At 56.8% G+C, this 15,441-nt stretch overlaps 2 protein-coding genes across 3 annotated transcripts in view; both read right to left on the bottom strand.

Annotated features, from left to right (window-relative positions):
- NPTXR (neuronal pentraxin receptor) overlaps positions 1-4,358 on the bottom strand; it is a 42,395-nt gene extending 38,037 nt beyond the window's left edge. Inside the window, exons 1-2 of the mRNA XM_061123926.1 lie at positions 4,324-4,358; positions 3,759-3,843 (exon numbers count right to left, since the gene is read on the bottom strand). Coding sequence (XP_060979909.1) covers positions 3,759-3,843; positions 4,324-4,358 — 120 coding nt within the window. The remainder of the gene's footprint in view (positions 1-3,758; positions 3,844-4,323) is intronic.
- CBX6 (chromobox 6) lies at positions 1,734-13,678 on the bottom strand. 2 transcript variants are annotated; one of them, XM_061124533.1, is made up of 5 exons: positions 13,445-13,678; positions 12,265-12,308; positions 12,036-12,101; positions 11,817-11,883; positions 1,734-7,447 (listed from the first exon to the last, which is right to left on the bottom strand). In XM_061124533.1, the coding sequence occupies exons 1-5, from the start codon at positions 13,466-13,468 to the stop codon at positions 6,449-6,451; spliced, it is 1,200 nt and encodes a 399-aa protein (XP_060980516.1). In that variant the 5' UTR covers positions 13,469-13,678; the 3' UTR covers positions 1,734-6,448. The 2 variants fall into 2 exon arrangements, with proteins under 2 accessions (XP_060980516.1, XP_060980515.1); XM_061124532.1 differs by lacking the exon at positions 13,445-13,678 and adding an exon at positions 12,488-12,639.
- Between the last annotated feature and the right edge of the window lie 1,763 nt (positions 13,679-15,441).

The following is a 15,441-nucleotide window of genomic DNA, read 5'->3' as shown; positions in this document are numbered from 1 at the left end:
GGAGAGAGCTCACAGAGGCCTGACAGGCAGTTGGTGTGCTGACTACTCAGGTTATTGTTGTTTAAGTACAGAATGGGGATTTCGGAGAACGGAACCCTGAACTGGGCGAGATGATGAAGTGCGAGTGGGCCCGGAGGAGGCCAGCCCTGACTCAACACGGAGTCCCCCCCCCCCCACCCCCCGCCCGACTTCTGTTTCTAGACCATTCCTGGACAGAAACACGCTCCTGTTGGACCTCGGCCAGCTGGACGAGTGGCACTGGGGCCCCACGTCGACCGTTCAGCCATTCTCAAGCCTCGCTGATGGTGCTAACGAGGGAGGAGGACCGAGCTTGGTGACAGTCAGAGGAAAAAGGTGGACAGGGGTCTCCAGGTGTCAGGCATGGACTCATGGGGGGCACGGAGAGGCTGGAGATGAAGACCCAGCCTGCCTTGAGGGATGGGAGGGCCAAGACCTCAGACCCGGACAGGAATGGGGGCTCAGACAGGGCGCTCTCCCTGGGTAGAACGTCTGTGTGTGGCGGGGGGGACACACTTGGGACACAACCCTGAGTAGAGTGTGTGTGTCACAGGGAACACTTGTGTGTGTCAGGGGGACACGTGTGTGTGTGTGTGTTATGTGTCGGGGGGACACTTGTGTGTGCATGTGTGGCGGGGGGTACACGTGTGTGTGGCCAGGGGGGTGGGGGACACTTGGGACACGATCCTGAGGGCAGTGGGCTTCCTGAAGACTCTCAGCAGGGCTGCCAGGCCCCTGAGGTGAGGTGTCGGGAGGGCACAGCAGATCATGCAGGTTTTGTCAGAGGAGCTGGGGTCAGGACAGGTGGGGTTGGGGGTGCAGGGTGGAGACACCTTGGAGAGGCCAGCTTTGGGGCTTACACAAGGGGGTGGGGGCGGTGGGGAAGGGGAGGGCTGGAAGGTGACATCTGTTTCAGGCCTGATAAATGAGTGGCTATGGATGGACGGAGGTGCCGCTCACAGCAGACCCGTGAGGGGGGCTCTGGCGTCTGCAGGGGGTTGATGCTTTCAGACCCCTGTGGGCGTCCAACACGCTTCTCAGTCCATTCTTCTCATTAGAGAAGGCGCACAAGCACCCATGAAACAGGCTTCTCTGAACTGAAGCAGCTTCTTGTTAACACGGGCTATTACTGGCAAGGGAACTATACAAGTCTGGGCAAGCTCTGGGAGATGGAGAAGGACAAGGAAGCCGGGCAAGCTCTGGGAGATGGAGAAGGACAAGGAAGCCTGGCGTCCTGCAGTCCATGGGGTCGCAGACTCGGGTACAACTTAGTGACTGAACCACCACCACCACTGGCAAAGGTATAGCCTGTGCCCCCCACCCCAGCCTGCTCCCTCCCAGGCTCTGTGGTGACCCGCTGACTAGGGATCCAGCCCCCGGGGGACCCCCTCTCTGCAGGTGCTGTGACTCCAACTGGGGATTGGGCAGTGGTGGGACCCTCAGCCCTCCCACATGCCCGCCGACCAGGCAGGCTCCAGGTTCCAAGAAGTGGCACACACGCACTTTACCTGTGTAGGGGGGGAACTCCCTTCAAGTTTAGCTTACGAGGTGGAGGTGGGGTAGGACAGGGGGAGCTTGGAAATGGGCTGGAGCACTGGCCCCCCACTGCTGAGGGCGAGGGCCCCCCTTTCCTCGCTGCCATGGGGGAGGCATGGCCTGAGCTTTCTGGACCACTGTCCCAGCCAGAAGAAATGAGACAGACCAGAGGCTAGACCTTAGCTTCGGAATGTGACAATTTATTTGGGGGGGGCCAAAGAGGCTTTTCGCGCCCCCTTCCTGGCATTGATACAATATTGAAGAGCAGCAGAACAAAACATACAAGACGAGAGTAATCAGCACAGACCCCCCTCCCCCGGCCCAGAAACAACCAATTCCAGAACAGAACCGAAATCCACACCCAACACAAGGCGTTTCTCCACCCACGACCTCTGGGAGAGGAGCAGGTGGCCTGGGGGCCCAGCCCCATGCTGGGGCAGCGCCCCACTCCCCGCATCTCCGGTCTCCCACTCACCCTACTAGTTTCCTGTCTTGAACCACTGGAGGCAAAGTTTAGCCAGCTGGGAGCTGGATGGTTGAACCACAGACAAAGGCAACAACACTTCATTTTTAAAATGAGAGAAAAAAGAGACAGCGCCCCTCCCCAAATATAGAGTTATATATGTATATTTTATATATATAGACTTCATTCGTGCACAATTCATTAAATGAGCTTTTCAAAAATTAAAAAAAAATTATAAGATACATTTCTTTAGGCTTTTGTGTTTTTAAATTAAAACCAACAAGAAGTCTCCATCTCTACTCTGCCCAATAGCAGGGGGAGGCCCCAGGACCCTTGGTTCCTTCTAGTGTGGACTCTTGCAAGGGGTCCCTCATTAGACCACCAGCCCCCCTTTGCCTAGCTGAAGCTCTGCATACAATAGGCACTCACCCACTGCTGAAGTGGGGTGCTGACTCCTTCAAGGCGGGATAGGGTGATGCCACAGGCCTGGGAGGTGGGTACCTCAGTCTCCACCCAGCCTGTCCCCCCCATCTTGGTGTCTTGGCAACTATCAATAAGACAGGGCCAGGCTGGGGACACCCTCCCTCTGTCCTGGAGTGGTAGCCCCTAATTCTGGGCTTTCTCAATCTGAGAGGAGATGCAGACAGAAAAAAAAAAAAAACACAACCTTTAAACACTTTCTTTTTTTTTTTCTTTTTTTCAAAGTGATTCCTTAAACCATACAAGCCCCCAAGAGGCTGCCTTGGGCTAGTGCATGGGAGCCTGAAAGTGGAACTGACTAGGTGGGTCCCACTGTCCGGCATGGGCCAAGTGCAAAAAAAAAAAAAAAAAACAGAAAAGAAAAAAACCTCCCAAAACACAAAACCAACAACCACCAACAAAACCCCTAAAGACACAAAAGGCAGTGTGTCCACTTGGGTCCACCCAGAGGCTAGAAAGGCTGGTGGTGTCCCAGCTCCCGGAGCCAACAGCTTCCTCCTTTGGGCTGACTTCTCACCCAAGACTGCCTGGCTCAGGGGAAGCCCCTGGCTTTGTGGTAGCTCCAGGACCCGGTCCCCACCTTTCAAAGGTTGTCCCCGAAAGGCCAGAGCAGCTGGGCTCTTCACTCTAATGAAGCAGCTTTGCCTCTCAGAGGCCAAGTTTCCTGGCCTTGGAAGTGGGGTGACCCTTCCCACTCTGCCTGCCCCACTGGGCTCAGTTGGAGCCCATTTTGATCCTGACCCCTTTGCAGGATGAGAATGAAAAGCAGCTGTGGGAGAATAGAGGCCCCAGTGCCAGCAACCTCCACCACCACTTAATCCTCAGCAGCTGCCGGGACACCAGCAGGTGAAAAGGCCATGCCGCCCAATACACCCATTTCACAGACGGGCAAACTGAGCATCTGGGAGGGGAATGAGACAGAGACGGGTCCCAAATTCCCACCTCAAACCAGACACCAGACCTCATCTGTTTCCTATGACATGGGGGTGAGAACAGGGTGGCATTAAGGGGAGATGACCCCAGCCAATATTGAACAAGGAAGGAGGTCGGGTCTTGAGGGGTCTTTCACATACAAAAAATAAAGCCAACCAAACTGCAACTTCTGCTTGGTAATTAGGCAAACGGAAAAGCAGCAGCAGAGGAGGAAGGACCCACGGGAGGCTGATCTGTGCAAGTGTGGTGGGGGGCTGCGGGGCCCGACTCAGAGCCACCCTAGGAGAGAGGTAAGGAGGGCTCCACTTGCTCTTGACCTGGTGCCCACTTGGGCCCCCAGGGGAGCTGCCTGCCTGGGAGCCAGCCTCTGCTGGGGAGGGCTGCACAGCTGGGGGTCAAGGGCAGCAACTCGCCTGTGGAAAGAGATGGAGGGGGCACACCCTCTCCCTAGGGCTACCCCCAACCCACCATGATCACCACCAAAGGCTCTCCCAAGTCAACAGCGCCTGTCTTCCTGACACCTGCAGCAACACCTACCTGGCCATGGAAGCTTGGGGGTGTCATGGTCACTGGGGCAATGGGGAGGGACATGCCCCCATGGGGTGGCAGTGGAGGGACCAGATGTACCAAGAGGCTGGCAAAGGAATGAAAGGGGCAAGGAACCCAACTGTACCCACTCACCAGCCTTCCTGGAGAGTCACAAACGCTGGGTCCTGGCTACAGTGGGACCCCTGCTGACCGTTATCTCCCCCAATCTCAGCTCTACCTGCTTCGCCCCTGCAGCTTCTGGCAAGTTCCTTTGGGAACAGAGGTCAGATGGGAACAGAGGTCATCCTTCCATCTGAGCTGGGACAAGAGTGGAACCTGGGCTGAGCACAGGAGGGAGGGCTTACCTTGCCTCGGGCCAAGGAAGAGGGGCTGTCGCCATGCCCGGGGTGGGGGCGCCCTCCCAGCGGGGCCTGGGCCTCTGTCCACGTTCCTAACATTGCCGCCTCAGCTGTGCAATCGCTGCGTTACTAGTTTTTCTTTAAATAGCTTTCTCCCCACCCTCCCCAACCCCATAGGAATCCCACAATATTTTTTTCTATTTCTTCCCCCCCCCCCTTTTTTTTTGATTTTTTTTTTCTGTTTTTTGCAAAACTAATTCTTTCACTTTCCTGTCATAAAATCACCTCTGAAAACACAACTTCTTTACAAAAAAGGTCACGAATGACACGGACTCTCAGGAAAACACATTTCTATGGTCTCTGGAAACACCTGTAACTGGCACCCAGGTGGATACGCACCTGGGGTGGGGGTTGGTGGGGGGGGGGATCCCCTCTAACGACAAGAGGAGAAATACCAGCCCTTATTTGGGGCGAAGCCAATTGGCACTTGGACGGCCACAGAGCCAACAGAAGGGCGGGATGGGGAGGGTCAGAGGACCCTGCCACAGTCTCTGGCAGGGACAGTCGGAAGACAGAGTCCTCCCCATGCTCAGGACCAAGGCATTTGTTACCCACCCGGAATTCCCTTTCTGCGTCCTCCTGACATCACGGGTTCTAAGCTGACATACCAAGAAGCCACCTCGAGCCACCAGTAAGGACTCCCACTTGTGCCAAACAGCCCAGGCAGTGCCCCAGGGCTGGCCAGCGGGGTTGCGTTCCCCGTGCCCCAGACCCCAGGTCCTGCACAGGACCGCTCTCCGGAAGGACCCCGGGCCCCCTCTTCCATCCCCGGCTTGGTCCAGCCTGCCCTCCCAGCACCAGGCCTAAAACCGGGGTTTTGGTCTTTGCCACTGGCATGGACGACTCATGTTCCCAGGCCGCAGCAGAAAACGAAGCTGCCTAGAGCAGTGGAGGCCTCCTGCTGCTTGGAGAAGGCTGGGCTGTGACAAAGCCTGGGCGATCACAAGCAAGAGAGAAGGGGCGGGGGGCTGGGGGCGAGGGGGAGAAGCCGGAGACGCTAGGAACCGTGTCCAGGCTTCCTCCTCCCCGCAAACTGCCAGGAGGAAGCAGCAGCTTGGGACGGTGGTCTGTCTCCCCTCGGCCTCAGTCCCCATCATGTCAGGCCCGACAACCCCACAAGAGAAGGGCGGGGGTTGGGCGCCCCGCCCCTGCACACGCGTGCCGGGAAGCTCGGCCTCCGCAGCAAACTCCTGGGACCTGGATCAGGTCCCAGGCCCGGCTGATGGCCAGGGAGGGTCCGGGGCCCCACGCAGATACGGATACACGCGGACGCGCCTGGGTCGGCAGGCGCATGCGCAGCAGGAAGTCCGCGCCGCAGGTTCTTGTAGCACCTTTGGTTGAAAACTGAGGGACCTTTAGATGCCGGGAGGCCATGGCAGGCGAGGTTCGTGCCAACCCCTCCCACCTTCAAGACAGAAATTAGGAAAAAGACGGGTGGGTGGGAGCCACGGGGGCCCGCTTGGGTGGTCCAAACATGGGCCCAGCTCCTGCCGCCCTCACAAGGGAGGCGGAAAGGGGAGGAGAGGGGCCACGGCCGCCTTCATCTCCACCTCTGTCCTGGCTTCCCCATCCCTGCCCCTCCTTCCCGGGTTATCTGGAGGAAGGAAAGGGACGGTGCCCATGCTGGGATGGGGGTCCCCTAAGGGGCCCCGCAGCTGCCGGGGGTTAGCACCGAGAAATCAGATGCTGTGCGCGAGAGCTGGAAGCAAGCTGGATAGAGACAGGACGGGATGTGGGGAGGGCAGCTGAACCCTAGGTTCTGGGGCTCCCTAGGAGCCACCCAGCAGGCCCCACTGTGCGTGGGCAAGGAGGGTGCCAAGAGACAACAGGGAGGACTTCCCGGTGCCCTCGCCCCCCACCCCAGCCCCACCCCGTTCCAGGCCTGCCCCTCCCATTGGGCTTCAGGGGGTCTCCAACTACCCAGCCCCATCCCGGGGTCAACGCCGAGCCTTTTGAAACAAGCAAAGCACAGGCGGGGTTGTCTGAGGGTGGGGGGGTGCGGGGGCGGGAGCAAGAGTATGACTTTGGGCAGGAGGGCGCCCCCCAGTCCCCCCTCTTGGTGGAGCCCCCCTTACTTGCTCGCCCCGCTGCTGCCACCCCCTGCTGCGGCGCCTGCTACCCCAGCAGCCACCTTCTCGAAATCCTCTGGGTTGCAGAATTCCTTGATAGTGACCGTGAGGAGGTTGCTGGTGACGTCGGTGACGACCACGTTGGAGCAGGGTGACATCTCAGGGCGCCAGTCCCCCGCCTCGGGCTCGGAGGCGGCGCCGGCCGGCTCAGGGGCGGCGGGAAGGGCCTGGCTGGCAGCTGCAGGGACCTCGGGAGGCGCCCGCTTGCTGGTGGCCGCCGCCTCGGGCGGGAGGGACAGGTCAAGCACCTCGGGCTCCCGCCAGTCGGGGACCGATGGGCTCGTGGTCTCCGGGAGCAGCTTGGGGGGCGCGTCCTCCGGCTCGGAGGAGTGAGGGGCGGGCGAGGGGCAGCCGGAGGAGCTGGAGCTGCGAGCGTCGTAGGGAGCACTGGGGGGCGCCAGGAGCAGCCCCTGGCCGGGGGAGGCGGCGAGGTCGGTCTTGCCGGCTGGCGGGGGCTGCAGAGGGCCGGGCGGGGGCTTGTTGTAGAGCGCGAACGTGCCGAACTTCATGTGGCGGACCTGCGTGCGCAGGATGCTCTCACTGAACTTCTTGCTCTTGCCGATAACGCGGTTCCGGGACGGGACTTTGGGGCGGGCCAGGGCCCCGGCCCCCTGCCCGGCGCCGCCTGCGCCCGGGCCCTTGTCAATCACCTTCAGGTTGAGGATAATGCGGTTCCGCTTGGGCTCCCGCGGCTTGACCTTGCGATTGATGATGCGCACGGTCTCGGAGAAGGGGGAGATGGGCGGGCGCAGGCCGGGGCTGCCCCCCTGGGGGTCTGGGCGGGGCAGGGGGCGGCGGGACATGCGGTGGCAGCGGCGGATGTCCTTCTTGAGCCGGTGCACCGCAGCGCTGGAATGGAGCTTGGGCGAGGAGGCGCTGGCGCTCGGCTTGACGGAGAAATGCACATCGCTGATGCGGAGGGCCTCGGCCTGGGCCCGCGCCTGCGAGACAGAGGAAGGCAGGTGGCTGAGGGTTCGGGCTGCCCACTGACCTCTGGACACCCCCTGCCTCGGCCACGCACGAGTACTGGCTCAAGAAACAATCCTGACAGCACTTAAGAAAATCAGCCGGTGCTCCTACCCCTGCCTGAGCGATAAAAAGAAACAGGTTCAGACAGGTGATGCAAAGTGCAGAAGGCTGGGGGGCAAGGCAGACTCTTATCCAGGCCCAACTTGCAAGGCTTGACTTTCCCAGCTCAGCTGTGGGCCCGAGGGACAGACTAGTCACTGTCGTTGCTGACACACAGAAGTGGAACTGCCAGGATGTTGCATGAAAGAAGCCCCGGACCACTTCTGACCAGGGAAGATCGCAGCCCAGCCTGGCACTCCTCCATGGACGAATTCTTAGTGACCAAAAGCAGAGGGTGATCTCTCCCTGCCCCACCCCTCTGGGCCTATGTGTAGACGCCCTGAGCTCTTTCTCTGCCTCTGAACAAGCTGCACCTCCAGCTCGGTCTCACCTCAACTCTGGGGGCAGACCTTTGGCCCTCTGCTCCCAGCCCCTGGCACTTCCCTTCCTGGGTCTGATTCATCTGTCTGCGCAGGGTCTGAGCAAACTGGTGTCAATGGATTTCACAGCCGGCACCTAAAACCTCCTTGGCATTGGCTTGGTGGGGATGGGCTAAGAGGTGGGATGGACCTCACCACAGTCTCTGTGCCAAGATGGCCTGGGGGCAGGATGGCTGGACAGAAGTCTGTGACGAGTGAACAATATTTACTGTCCCAGGCTCCTGAGCCCAGCTGCACACAGTCCCAGGTGTGAAATGTGTAAAGCCCCAGGACTCTGCAGCAGCTCACCTGCTACCTCAGGGAAGGTGCAGGATGTGTGTGGCAGGGCCCTCAGAGACCCCAGGTCCAGGGCAGGAGACTCACAAGGTTAGGTAAGCCATCCTCGGGGGCCAGTCCTTCCCTCACTAAGCAAGCACTAAGCAAGTGCTAATAAGCTGTAGCGTGGGGCTACAGCTGCGACCACACACAGCTTCTATGTCCAGGGGGGGCAGCACTCCAAGGAAAAGACAGGTAACAGGCAATTAGGGTACAGGATGCTTCAATGCAAGGAAGAAAGTACAGGCTCCAGAGGAGGACGGATTAGGTCCCTGTCTTGGAGGATGAAGCATCAGTAGGAAAACAAACAAAAAACACCCTTGACTTTCCTGAGCTATGCCCCAAGCGGCTGTGGAGGCTCAGGTGGCCTGCTGAAGGGGTACTGCTAAGACCAATGGTGGAGGCAGAGAGAGCCCAGGGAACTGAAAGTAATGGCTGGACAGAGGGTAGAGATGGATGATCATTCTGGGTTCTGTACAGATACCCTGGCTCCTGGTGGAGGAGATCGGTAGGCAGTGACTGTCTTCAGCCAGGGGAGGTAGGGTGGCTGAGAGGAAGGGCACATTTCCATAGGTCAGTCTCTGGGCTCCCCAAGAGTGCAATCTGTGGTTGGGGGTCTCTCCACCTCCCATCCCCACGGTGCTGGATGCTTAATCAGTACCCCGGAGGCAGCCTGGTAGACAAAACTAGAGTGTATTTGACCACAAGCCCCAGAAGAGGTTATCTGTGGACTTAGATGCTTAATAAGTGAGGATGTCATCTAGAACGTGGGAGAGGCACGTGTCCTCCAAGTTCTGTCTCAAGTCTCCTCCTGGGGTGGCTTAGTTAACAATCCCTCCAGCCACTAGGTGGCAGCAGATGAGGCCCCCGACCTCCCTGTGCCAGGGCTGCCAGCTCCTCCAGCTCAGAGCCAGTGGAGCCAGGGGCTGGTTCCCTCATACCCCTTCCCAGACAAAGGCAGGGGAAAGCCAGCCTTCCTTGGCATGGCAACAAGGGCTTTTTGCAGCTTCATCCCCGAGGGAGCTTAGGGGATTCCCCACTCTTTCCAATACCCCGGGGGGGTTAGTGTTTATTCCCTCTGCATGCTGCTGGGGCTCCAGGACCTCTGTAATTACTGTTCTGCCAGAGTCCAGCAGTGATGCATGGTCCCTGGGGACTGGTGAAGTGTGTACACAAGGCAAACGTCAGACCCAGGATGAAACCCCGGCTTGGTGGGACTCCTGGGACCATGAGATAGTATATGTTACCTGCTTAGCAAAACGCCTGGCACACAGCAAGCACTCGAGAAATGTTAAGACTTATCTATCCAAGGGGTGGTGCTTTTGAGAGCAACCTTTTTCTAACATATGCCTTCCAAACATTCTACAAAAAAATTTCTTACTTTGTAATTTCTAAGTGTTTTTTCAAAGGGGGTTAGTTTATCCTCCTCCTCCTCTCCCCTCCCCAGGTGGAGAATTCTTTGAAGGTGAGACCTGGGTCTGCCTGTGAATTAAAAATGGTAACCACAGCCAATGCATTTATTGCACCCTGACTGGGTGACGGGCACAGCTCCAAGGGCTTGGCATGTACTACATCTAGATAACGTGGAAGATAAAGCCCTGGACTCCACCACTCCCTCTCTGTGATCATGAGCAAGTTATTTAACCTCTCTGGTCTCAAGTTTTTCTATGTATAAAATGGGGATAATGCAACCCACCTCATGGGCTCCTGTTCTCTTCAGAGGAGTTCCCTGCAGAAAGTGTGATTTGTTTACTATACACACTGCCTCTTGGGTTCAGACCAAGCTGATCTCCATCACCCCTTGCAAATCTCTCATGCTGCCTGAATATCTATTTCATCTCATCTCCAAATCAAGGTCCTCTCATCTGCCTCTCCGCCCCCTGCCCCACCAACTCTGCAGCCTTCGGTTTCCCGTGTGTGTCCACCTTTTTCCCTTAACCTGATGTATACTTCCCTGAGGGACAGGGTTAAGAAAAGGAGACATGATAAAGCCTGGAAGCTAGGTGATGGGAGCTCAGGTAAAATCACCTCCTTTCCCTGGGCCTTGATTTTCTCATCTTCAAAAGAGGGGATACCATTCCCTACTTCGCAGGGGGTTTTTGAGCAATAGAAAGGAGATAATCCATGTGGGGGCTCAACACTATGAGGCCCACAGCCAGAGCTACAGCTATTAAAAAAAGAAAAGCATTCTGAATCAATCGTCATGGCCATTGCTCACTTCCCCGCTAGAGGGCACTCCAGCTGCACTGTCAGAGGCTGTCACACAGCCCCCGGGCCTCCAGCTGCTCTGCCCCATCCCTCCCGAGAAACATCAAGGGTTAAGATTGCTCCATGGATCTCCTAAAATGTGTGTAATTTGGAGACAAGGGTCACAGAAGGATGTAATTCTGGAAACCATTATTTCTTTCACTTCTGCTTTAAGTCCGAGACAAACTTTATACCCATGTACAGTCCTTTTGAGGGAGGTGGGAGGCTGGAAAGTCCACCAACTGGGCTTTGAGCCTTTCGAACAGATTGGAGATTCTGAGGCCCTGCCATTCTGCCTCAGCCTTTTTTTCTGCAGAGTCCCGTCTGCCCTGCCCATGCCAGCTGCCACAAAGTCACAGGTTGTCGGGGTGGGACCGGGCCTTGAGAAAATCTTAGCACTAGTGGGGAAGACAGTGCTTGCCCATGGAGACCGCCTGCAGCTTTGCCTGCCACCTTGGGTCATCTCGACTTCCCTTTCCCAGACTCTGTTCTTTCTCATTAAAAAAAAAATAAACACCAAAACCCTCTAAGATGGCTTCCTTTGGAGCTAGGTCTCCCTCCCTTGCCAAGGCCAATGTGCCATGCTTTTATTCTCTCTCCCTCCATCCTCATTAGAACCTCCACACACAGCCAGAAGTGGGGCTAACAGAACCAGTGGCCCAGCCTGGGTGATAAAACTCCAAGGGAAGTGACTTAAGGTCAAATTTAAGTTCGTTCCTCCTGTCGGAATGGAAGGCATGCAGAACAAATCTAAGAGAGGCAAGCTGGAGACAGGGAGGCAGCCCCCGACCCTAAAAGCCTCTCCCTGTTCCGATGAGGGGGATCACATCCACTCCTCCTCTGGACGTGAATTCCAGGTAGAGCCCCACCACTCAAGGCTGGGGGAGTGCAGGGCTCTCACGTGCAGAGGCCACCTCCCTGCCACCCCCGCAGGTGGACCGCTCCCACCTGCCTCATTCACCCTCTTTCTGCTGGCCTCCCCAGACCCTGGTTTTGTGAACAAGGATCATCCTCCCTCCTCGTCCCCATTCCCAGGCCCCTCTTGCAGAGAAGCTGGAGCTGGCCAGGGCCGCCTGCCAGGGGCTCGTTGGGGGCTCACAACCACCCCCTGCCCAGCTGGGGCCCCCTCTAGAAAGGCCCGCCCGCCTGGGCGGCCGCGGATCTGTCCCTCCCCTGCAGGCCCCGTGTTGCGCCCGGGCTAGGGGCCCGAGAGGGGGCTGCTGGGGCTGGGCCAGGTTACCTTCAGGAGGAAAGTTTTGGGTTTGGGTCCCCTCTTCTTGGGCCCATACAGCTCACGCTCCCGCTCCCTGCGGCCGAGAAACACCCGAGGTTAAAAAGGTTAAAAACGATCCCCTTCCCGGGCCCCACTCCGCGCTGCCCTCCCCGGCCCTCCCGCTTCCCCGCGCGGCGCCCCAGCCGAGCCTCGGCCCCGCCGCCCCTGCCAGCTTCCCAAACTCACTTCTGTTCGAAGGCTGCAATGAGCCGCGAGTCCAGGATGTTCTCTTCGGGCTCCCAAGTGCTGTACCTGCCGAGTTACACATGCACAAAATAAAAAACAAAACCAGAGAGGCAGAGGCACATGCGAGTGAGCAAATGTGCGCACCCCCCCAAGGTAAAAAAAAAAAAAAAAAGGCCCCGGTGTCCGCTGCCTCCCTTCCCCCCTCGCTCCTGGATCCCGTGACACTCACTTGATGGCCCACCCCTTCCATTTCACCAGGTACTCGATGCGTCCCTGAAAAAGAGAAGGAAAAAAAGGGGAGAGTGGGGGTGGGGAAGATGCGGGGACGCGAGGAGGCGACGGCGCGGGGGTGGGCGAGAGAGCCCGGGTTAGCGGGACCGCTTAGCCTAGCTGGCCCACGGACTCGGGCCTCGGCTGCGGGGCGAGGCGTCCCGCCCTGAGAGGCGGCTCACCTTTCGGATCCGCCGTTTGATGATAGATTCGGCCGCGAAGACCCGCTCGCCCACTGCAGACAGCTCCATCTTGCTCAGCGGCACCCACAGCCCATAATACTCCCTGCTCCCGCGGCCGGTGCTGCACCGCTCGCGCACGCGCCGCAGCGCTCAGGCTCGGCGGGCGGGCGCGCGGCAGGGCGCGCGCTCGCGTTCCAGCTGCGGGCCGTCACGTGACCCTCCGGGCTGGTGCGCCGTTGCCAGGACCTCCTCCTCCCCCGGGGCGGTTGCTAGGGAAAGTGAGCGCACGCGGGGCCGGGGCGCGCGCTGGCTCTTAAAGGGGCCTAGCCTGGCTCCGGGAGCCGCGGCCCCCAAGTCCGGGAAGGAGATGCTTGGCCTGTGGGAAGCCGGGTTGCGGACAGTGCAGTCTTACAAACACTCTCATTCTCCCCTCCATCTTCCTGGCCCCCGACCGCTGACTACCTTTCCCTCTTAACCCTTCCTTACAAGTCACTCCTAGGCCCTGGGCGGGGAAGCGGGGTGGAATTTCTACAGTCGCTGCTCAACCTCCCAGCAGAAGTTTGCAAACAGTTAAATATGATACAGCAGAAATGCATTTGCTGTTGCCTTGCCAGGCCCTGCGGGAATTTCTTTAAAACACTGCTCCCCCCCCCCCCCCCCGCCCCACTCCATTATTTATGTATTCGTGGGAGTATGGTTTTGTAACCAGTTCAGATGAATTAAAACAAAAACGCCACCGCAGGAAAGGGTGGAGGGAGGCGGTGAATGGGGCCAAGGAAGGTCGGGGTGATCCCTTGGAATTGTTTTCGGCCGGGGTCTTGGGCGGGCACCTGCCTTCACCGGGAGGGAGGTCGGGTGAAGACGCAGCGAGCAAGATGTGGCGGTGGTTGGGGGGTGGGGGGGTGGCGGCGGTCCAGGGAGGAGAGGCCGCGGGATGACTACAGGCTTCCCACGTACCAGATTGGGCCCGAAGCGGGTCATCCTTGGGTCACTCGGCAAAAGCCGCCATCGCGGTCAGGTCTGTCTGTTTTCTGATTCCCAGGCCCCCTGGCCGCGTCACCCTCTTGCCGCCTACAGTTCCTCTAATGGTTCCGCCATTGCTAACGGGGAGACCACAGCCCAGCTTCCTATTTGGGGAGCGAACGGGAGACTTCGGCTGTCCTGGAAGGGGCACAACGTAGTCCTGCCGCACAAACCGCGCCATTTCTTTTATTTTGAATTATCTAAACTTTATTTTTAAAAAAGAACACCAACAGCCCTGTTCTTTGCAATTTTTTTTTTTAAGTAAGAAAGAAAAAAAAAGGAACTGTCTATAATCTCCATCCAACCGTTAACCTCTTCTTGGATCTTCTTCCCGCCTCTGTCCTATGCCTAATAAACACACGTACCTATGCTTTGTACGTTATATACATGTAGTACAGATGTGTATTTAAATACTTTCTTTTCAGCAGAACGGGCCGCTTTGTTCACACTAGCTGGAATCCACTTTTCTCCCTTAATGATACAAAGCGGACCTTTTTTGGTGTCATTGAGTACACATTTCCCAATCGTTTGTTTGCTGTGGCACAGAGTCGGAGGTGGAGAGGGCTGGGGATGTGGTTCCGATCAAGGCTGTCTCTTGCTCTCATTATTTATTTGTTGGAAAAGAAGATTTTTTACATGTCCTGTGGTGCAACCCCAATTCTTGTGGTTTCAAGTCAACCACGTCAAAATTTCTGTTTCTCATCCCTACCAGCCTGCTAATTTGTCCAATTATTACCTTGGGCGAAATCCCCCTCCTCTCTTTAAGTCCACATGCTCATGAGAAATAGCTATTTGCTGTCCAGCCCAAAGTGGGCTTCTGTGTAAGTATAGAAGTGCCCTCCTGGGGGTGGTGGAGGCGGTTGGACAGGTGAGCTATGTGGATATGAATGTGTGTGTGTTCTCAGGCTGCAGAACACAGGCAGCTGGTTGAAGCCGGTAAGCATTAACCCATTTGTTGGTTCTTTCAGCAGCTCTTGTGAGTCCTTTTCAAGGCTTTGTGTTCAACTGTCAGAAACAGCAGTGCCCAGGCTTGAGCAGCTCTGAGGTGAGACAGGCATCTGCTATGCAGTGTGAACAGTGCTGGGATAAAGATGTATTCATTTCTTATGGCTGCTGGCACGTTACCACAGGCCAGTGGTTTGAAATAACACAAATGTTTTATCTTACAGTTCTGGAGGTCGGAAGGTCCAGATTGGTGTCTTTGGGCTCTAGGGAGAGAATCCATCCTTCTTCCAGCTTCTAGAAGCTGCTGGCATTCCTTGGCTCACTCTAATATTTACTTTTGCCTTCCCTTGACTGACTGACCACCTCCTTCTGATAAAGATCTTTGTGATGACATTGGGCCCACCCAAATAATCAAGGACAATTTCCCATCTTGACATATCTTACCTTAATTGTATCTGCTGAGTCCTTTTCACCATAGAGTTACATATTATGTAAAGTATATAAGGTATCATATTCATAGGTTCTGGAGATTAGAATGTGGACATATTTGGTGGGTGGGGCCTTATTCAACTTACTACAAAAGGTATGTTTAAGATGCCCTGGGAGTCTAGATATATTAGTCAAGGCTCACCAGAGAAACAGAACCAATAGCATGTATATAGAGATACATAAGACTTCCCTGGCGGCTCAGAAGGTAAAGTGTCTGCCTACACGGGGTCGCAAAGAGTCGGACATGACTGAGAGACTTCACACTCATTCAGAGATACCTAAGAGGAGATTTCTTATAGGAATTAGCTTTATGATTATGGAACCCCAAGAAGTCTGCTGTCTGCAAACAGGAGAACCAGGAAAGCCAGTAGTGAAAGGCCTGAGAACCAGGGGGCTGCTGGGATAAGTCCCCAAGTCTGAGGGTCTGAGAATTAGGAACTCTAATGTCTGAGGGCAGGAGAAGATCCATGTCCCAGCTCAAAAAGAAAGGGAATTTG

The sequence above is a fragment of the Dama dama genome, chromosome 22, assembly GCF_033118175.1.
Source record: "Dama dama isolate Ldn47 chromosome 22, ASM3311817v1, whole genome shotgun sequence".
In the NCBI taxonomy this organism is placed as follows: Eukaryota; Metazoa; Chordata; class Mammalia; order Artiodactyla; family Cervidae; genus Dama; species Dama dama.
The sequence above is the reverse complement of the archived record's forward strand: the minus strand, read 5'-3'. Positions and strand labels throughout refer to the sequence as shown.